The sequence below is a fragment of the Plasmodium fragile genome (genome assembly GCF_000956335.1).
Source record: "Plasmodium fragile strain nilgiri unplaced genomic scaffold supercont1.5, whole genome shotgun sequence".
Lineage (NCBI taxonomy): Eukaryota > Apicomplexa > Aconoidasida > Haemosporida > Plasmodiidae > Plasmodium > Plasmodium fragile.
Genome location: NW_012192585.1, coordinates 339285 through 346704, shown reverse-complemented (window position 1 = coordinate 346704; position 7420 = coordinate 339285). Strand labels below are relative to the sequence as shown.

General features: G+C 43.4%; 2 protein-coding genes across 2 annotated transcripts in view; both read left to right on the top strand.

Annotated features, from left to right (window-relative positions):
- The window catches only part of AK88_00656 (uncharacterized protein), a gene marked incomplete at both ends in the record, with an annotated part of 7463 nt that extends 6584 nt beyond the window's left edge, over positions 1-879 (top strand). The window contains one exon of the mRNA XM_012478302.1: positions 73-879. Coding sequence (XP_012333725.1) covers positions 73-879 — 807 coding nt within the window. The remainder of the gene's footprint in view (positions 1-72) is intronic.
- A 13-nt stretch (positions 880-892) lies between these two features.
- AK88_00655 (uncharacterized protein) lies at positions 893-5563 on the top strand (the record flags this gene model as incomplete). Its single annotated transcript, XM_012478301.1, has 1 exon — positions 893-5563. The coding sequence occupies one exon, from the start codon at positions 893-895 to the stop codon at positions 5561-5563; it is 4671 nt and encodes a 1556-aa protein (XP_012333724.1).
- Between the last annotated feature and the right edge of the window lie 1857 nt (positions 5564-7420).

The window sequence follows — 7420 nt, the reverse complement described above, 5'->3', positions numbered from 1 at the left end:
AAAAAAAAAAAAAAAAAAAAAAAATTAAATGAAATTACTATTTTAAAAAGTACAAATGCAGATATACAAAAGGGAAATAAAAAAAACAATACGAGTAGTATGGACTTGAAGAAAAAAGTGGACGTGAACAAATTTGCGTACCTGTTTTATCGACTTCCTCTTTTGCTTTCCGGAAATAAGTTTGTAAGTGATGTGGATAATTTGAAATACATAAGTCAGATAAAAACTGTTTTTCATCATTACTTTGATTTTTGTAATTCTCGCAATATCGTTGGTCTTGTGGAATTACTTAAAGGATACGCCAGCCACTCCATGTTCCACAAGACTTCGAGCAACTCGAGGAGATGTGTCAACCATGATAGGGAGGACAAGTGTGCCACGAGGAGGAAGCTTTCCGTCACCGGCGCGGTGGACGCGGTGGACGCGGCAGATGGGGCCGAAGCGGAGAAGGCGTTGCATCAGGATGGCGAGGAACAACCCTCCTTGGGCAATTCGTTCGACTCGACGGCAGCGGTAGATACGACCACTACAGCGGCAGATGACGCGGGCGATGATGCCGCCGCGCAGATGGACAATTCAGAAGAACACACTGGTAGCATTACCACGATGATGGAGGTGGCTTCCACTGAACAGCAGATCGAAAAAAATCAATCACAGAATGATCACCCATTTGAGAATGAAAAGGAAAACGTTATGGAAAATGGCGACACAGATGTAATTAAAGGAAGCACGTGTGCTAGCACCGTCAGTGCGTATTGCCCAAGTGTACATGGAGACAACCATTATGATGTGCAGGACAAGGAGATGGTAGATACACATGATAAGGAATTAAAAATAAAAAAAAAAAAAAAAAAAAAAATCAACTGCCAATGGAAATAATTGTATTGGAAGTATGTCCAATCAAGTGTTAGAACCAGTGGACTGTCTCAACTTTGAAGAAGGCCAGAGAAACGAAAGCAACACATTGGAAAAAGGAGGAGGAGGGGTAACGAAGGGAGATGAGTCGGGTAAAGAATCTCAACCGTATGTTAATAAAAGCTTCAACCTAGTATTTTGTCTGTTCGACAATGGAAATCATATCTACCTCCTCATTTACGAATCGGACAGTGATAACAGAAAGAAGTATGCTAAGAATAAACTCCTGCGAAAAAAAAACGAGTGCAACAATATTGATTATTTCTTTAGGGAGTTATATGAGAAGGTACATCAGAGTAGCTCGAAGGATGGGGCCTTTTCAATTTTGAAGGCTCTCTTTTGTAATGGGGTTGGTGCATCGATGGGGGACTCCTCCGTGGGTCTGTCCAGTGGGATCATCCCCCAGAGTGGAATGAGCGGCATCGGATCGAGTGACTTGGCTGTGTCGGTGGGGTCGATGTGGTCCATGAGCGGAACGAGTAACCGCAGCGGAAGCAACAGCAGGGCCAGTGGTCACAGGGCGCACCCCAGCCCAAGCGTTAACACAGCCGTGAATGGAAGCGTGAATGGAAACAGTGCGGACGTTGCCTCGGCCACTATAAGCGGAATTAGTAGCATGGGTACTGTCGCTGGCCCCATCGGCGGCATCGGTCCCAACGAACAGAGCTGCTTCAAGATGAGCGAAATGCTCCTCAACAAAAATGTTCTAAAAAATATACTTCAAAATTTTAGCGCATTTAACATCACCAAGAATTTGAATTTGAAATTGACCAACGTCATTGAACTGACTTACTACGACTACCTCTTTATAAAGAGGCACAAGTTTTTTTACTCGAGGAGGGGCGTGAAGATTTACGACGTGTGCAATAATTTGTATGGCGAGGGGGAACCCGCGGAAGAGGACCTGGGGGGTAGTGCCGTTGGTGGAAGTGGCATTGGTGGAAACGTTGTCGGAGGGAAGAGCGTCATTGGCGGGCGGGCGAACAGGAATGCTCACCAATTAACGCACAAGCTAAAAGAAATCATCACAAAATTGTACTCTGGCAAAGGCACCAATAATACCTTATACAATTTTAGGGGCATGGTAGCTAGCGAAAGTAACCACTCTGCAATTGGCGACGTCAGTAGGGTTAGTGCATACGTTAAGGATGAAAAGGCCAAGTTAGGAGGAGTAGTGACACCGGTGGGAAGTTTAGACGTTGCGGGTGGAAGCCGTGGCGGCATTACCGATTACCGGCATGTAAACCCCTTCCTGTGGGGATCGGAGAACAGCACCTTTGCAGGGAACCTGAGTGGAACGACCAAGATAGCCTACGACTTCGCCAAAAATGGAATCCTTCTGAGCAAAGGGTTTAAGGAAAAATGTTTGAATAAACTAATAACGAAAAAAAACGACAGGAGAGACCACAAAGATGCTCAAAGGAGTAGAAATAAAAAGGACCAGAAGAATTGTGTAGGTGATTGTGCTAAACCCTGCAACACAGGGAATGGAAAACAAGTACCCTCAGGAAAAATTGCCATGAACAATGAATGTGGTGAATATAGCAACTTGGATGTGGTCCCAGATCAGAGCAAAGAGAACGTCGTGAACTGCATCATAAAGGAGTTCCTTCTCAACCGATGTGAAGATAACGCCATGGGGGATGTGGTGAAGGAAATAATTAGAAGGTACAACTCTTTTGGGGGGAACACGAGAAGCGCGTCGAGGGGAAAGAGTCACCCCGCAGACATGGTTGTGCATCCGGCCAACAGCTTCAGTGCATACGACGTGTATAAATTGTTTCTTCTGGATAATGACACGAGGAGCAGAGGCATCACCAACCAGAGTAGTGCTTCGGTTGACAGCTCTATCGGCAGCTTGATGAGTAGTGGGGAAGGTGCCTCCCCCCCTGGCGCAGCCAACGAACCACAGGTGGCACCCCTCTTCAAAAATAAAGAAGAGAAAAAAAAGTACCTGAACAACGCCCTCTTCGATAAAGCCGCCTTAACCAATTTTCGAAGCTTCGTGCTAAAAAAAAGACAGATGGAATTTTTTTACAAAAACTGGAACGGGCTTGCAAATTGCATAGAGAGGGAAAATAATTTAGTGGAGGTCGCGAACATTTTGTCCTTCCACCTGAACAGGAGTGACTTCGCCAAACAGGTGAAGTGGCGCAGTGTCGAGGAGGTCGAGACCAAGGTGAACTTGAGCACAAATGGACTCAGCGGAGTGAAGGTTAAGGCAGAAGAAAATAAAGCAGCTTCCTCCCCTGCGTTGCCCAGAAACTGCACCAAAAATGGAAACCACACGAACGTGGGCAATTCTAAACACGCTATTGCAGAGGGGGCAAATTCAACCATGTGTAAAAGTGAGGCCGCAAGTGGGCCACTAATCACTTCAGAAGAAGGTCATTCCCAACCTGGCGAGGGAGACAAAAATAATGAAAAGGACGACAAAGACGCAAATGGTATTGTCCTCACCAGTGGTGATAATAAGTGCAGCTTTAGCGGACGTAACAGCATTTTCCCCTCTGTTGTGAAGGACCAGAAATGTGAAGAAGTTGCCAAGTGCACAAAAATTTCAAGCAATAGCAGAAACGTTGGCTCGAAAAATCAGCTAGTAAAGGAAGAAAAAAAAATCAACCCCGATCTGTCCACTCATGACAAAAATGATCATAAAGGGGACGGCCAAGAAGAAGGTCAAAAGGAAGGTCACGTAGAAGGGCAAAAGGAAAGCCAAATAGAAGGACAAAACCATCGTAATGGAAATCGTAATCGCGATCGGGAGCAGCAGCAAGAGAACGATGGCGAAACCTTTGACGAGCTCATCAACCACAACTATGACAAAATGAAAGATCTTTATAATAACCTAAATGAAGAAATAGTAAAGAAAAAACTGCTACTCATGAGCAAAATTATGGATGAAAACCACTTTTACAACGTTGCTGATATGCCCCTGTATGTAAATTTCGTCTTCTACAAGTATACTTGCGTTAACACTTGGAACAACTTGGTTCATAGTTTAAGGGAGAGCTTCATAAGGGAGGAGACCTACTTTTTCAGTACAAACGAGGTAATGAACAAGGGAGTGGGTGCAGAAAATGGCCTAGATCAGGTGTTTTCTCTCACTCCCATGTCGACAACCTTGCCAACGGAAGCAGCATTGCCCGAGGAACAGAAGCATGCTTGCGATGGTTACGGGGGAGAGAAGGATCGTAATGATGACAAAGGAAAAGCGGCCACCGTTGAAGAGACAGTGACAATACAGTGTAGTAATAATAACCCTATAGGGAAGGAGAACGGCCCCGAGGAAGGAACCAAAATGGAAGACCAAAGAAGTGAAACAGTTCCTCCCTCAGGCGTAGGCCAATCCACGTCATCTGCCCCACCTATTGCGACAGACCCAAAGAACAGCACTCCCAGCTGTAACCAAAAGAAAAATGCGAAAAATGCAAAAAATAGTAAAAATGAAGAGAAGGAAAAGGCAAATAATTTTACGTGTAGTGTGTGCTTCAACAACGAATTGAACAACATTAACATTTTGTACAAATGTGTTGGATGCTCCATTTACATTCACAAGTACTGCTACGGAATATACCAGAAAGGAAGGAGCGATGAATTTCTGTGCGAGAAGTGTGCATTTAGCAAATACTTCAACAAGAAGCGACATCAGGGTGAAGATCCCAGTAAGAGCAACAGCCACTCGAAAAAGAAAAAGAAAAGCAGCAGCAGTGGAGGAGGAGGGGGAGTAGCGGCATTGGCAGGGACTGATGATGCGGCAGCGGTAGCAGTAGCGGCGACGAGTAGTGGGCACGTCCATGACTGCAACATGAAGGACCCATGCGATAATAACCCAAGCAAGAGCGTGCTGGATATATTGAAAGGATTTGAAAGTTGCTGCTACATATGCAAAAAAGATGGAGGTGCCTTGAAGAAAACCACGACAAACCAGTTTGTTCACATTTTTTGTGTTTTATTTTTTATCTCCAAAGTATTTTGTTTAAATATTTACAATTTGAACCTATGGGATGTTAGCAATTTGAGATCCTTCGAGAATGTCTGCTGTATTTGCAATAAAAGTGGAGCCGTCATAAGTTGTGCCTACTGCAAAGAAGGCGCTCAAGAGGAATACATGCAGAGTAGAGAAAACGCATACACAACAAACCATGCGAAGAAAGAGAAGAAGTGCAATAAGTGGTTTCACCCCCTGTGTGCATATTTGGAAGGGTACCATATGAATGTTGAAATTTACGAAGATTTGTTTGTAATGACTTATTTTTACGATAACTGCTTCTCGTGCTTCCACGTGATCACACACTGCAATGACCACATCCCTCCGGGTAGCTACCAAAATAGGGAAGCCGTGAAATTGAAGAGGAGTAAGTCCTACCTGAGTAGCAGCAGCCATGGTTGCAGCGTCGGAAACGTTGGTGGCAATAACTACGGTTCCGCGTTCCCCAAGTCGAGCGACAAGGACGCACAAAACAAGGAAAAAAACAACTGCCAAAGTAGTAAAATCGCGACGAGCGCCCCATGTTCACACAACCAGCAGAATGGCAGTAACAGCTCGCCACCTCTTCAAAACTGCGTGAACGCCATTCTTGTAAAAGAGGAAACCAACAACGAAATTTGCCCGACTTATCCGATAGAAGAAGCCTCCATGTTATAGCTAGCTAACAAATAAGTTATGACCCGTTCAGGCAAAAATGGAAAAAAAAAAAAAAAAAAAAAAAAATAGCCATTTTTACGTGCACACATATTTAAGGAACAAACGAACGGACTGCTTGATATGAAAAATGGTGATATGAAAAGGAACAGAAGAGAACGCAAACTTTGTTATGCCCCTATATAGGTACCATTTCCGGGAGTCCATGTCCTCCCTCATGAATGTTACGGGTGGAAAACAAGCAGCTCGTTTTTTTTTAACTCCATTGGGGGCATTATCATTAACTTTGGTATGCATATTTTTTTTTTGTTCGTTCTGTGGGGTTAGCACCCAAAGAGGAATAAAAACAACCTTTTTTTTTTTTTTGCGAAATGAATATTTTTGCTCCTGTCTGTATTTTTTTTCTACGCATATACATGTAACATACTGGTGTGAACACTCCCCATATGTGCAACTTTAAAATGTAGGAAGTGAAATTGTGAATATTTTTTCATGCGCTGTAACAGAGCTTATGTGCGCTTGTGTATGTACACGTAAATTTTTTTTTTTTTTTGCAATTCTCTTAACTTTAAGTCTTATTCGATAGTGTGTTCCCGTGTATGTGTTGTGTATTGCCTTAAAAAAAGAACTTGCACAGAGCACTTTTGAATATAGCTTTTTTTTTTTTTTTTTACCTCCATAGGAATGGCATAAAGATGGCGCACAGATGACATGCAGATGGCGTGCACGCAACGCGCAAATTGGTGTAGGATACCTCATAACGCAGTTATGATCAGGCGAATGCACAGTAGTAAGTGCATAGCTCAAAAGTGCGGGGATTACTCGCTCGCGTGAAATGAGAAGGAGGCGGCCACAGCTTAAGTACGCACTTGTGTAACCACACATAATGCATGTACATTTTCCTATCGTGCGTGTATAGCTCGTATTCTCCATCCATTCGACATACCTTCAGAATCGATTACGTGTAGTGGCCCTCTCAACTATGGGGTTCTCTTCCACTACTCCGTTACTTATGAAGCGATCAAAATGACCAACATGGTTTATGCTCAGAAATATTTGATGCGTTTAATCAACTTTTGATCTTTTTTTTATGTAAGAAGTGCTAGTCACACAGGGCAAGCGGCGGCAGGAGGAGAGGAATAAAAATATGTGTACGTTTATATTTGTACCTAATACGGATGTAAATATATATATGTATGCTTTCATGTTGATAGTGTACCCCGTTCGGCTTTATTTTCCCTTACTGCGATCCTACGTTTTGCGCCTTTTTCTACCCCCCTTTTGTTTTTTTTTTTTTGCGTGAGCCACTGGCGCGGTGTATTTCTCTCTCTCTGTCGCATACCATGGTATGAACTGCCCAGGGCGCCACAGCTTCAGGATTATGGCTTCCTCGTTTTGCACCGCGTCGGCATGCGCAAATGGGCGGTGATATGGCACATATGCCCCTGTATTTACATATAAACGTACTTATACAACAACAATTGTACGTACATGCGATGTTATATGGAAATAGGCCCCAACCTATTGTTCAACCCATGAAGGAAAACTCCTGTTGGAGAAAGCCCACTCACTATTCGTAGCATTGTATATAACCCCCAGCCTACGCCCACGTGATGAGTGCATTAATGTATAACGCTCACAAGAGAGGGCAAGGAGGTAAAAGATGCTTGCAACACTTGCCCCACAGTTTCCTTTTTTTTTTTTTTTTTTTTTTCCCCACTGTTCCACGGTAGTAGTAAATAACAACAGTAGTAACAACAACAGTAAGTAACGACAACACAAGTAGTGACTGCAACAGGAAGTAGTAATTCTAGCAATATAGTAATGCTAGTTATGGTACTAACAGGAGAAATAGTAACA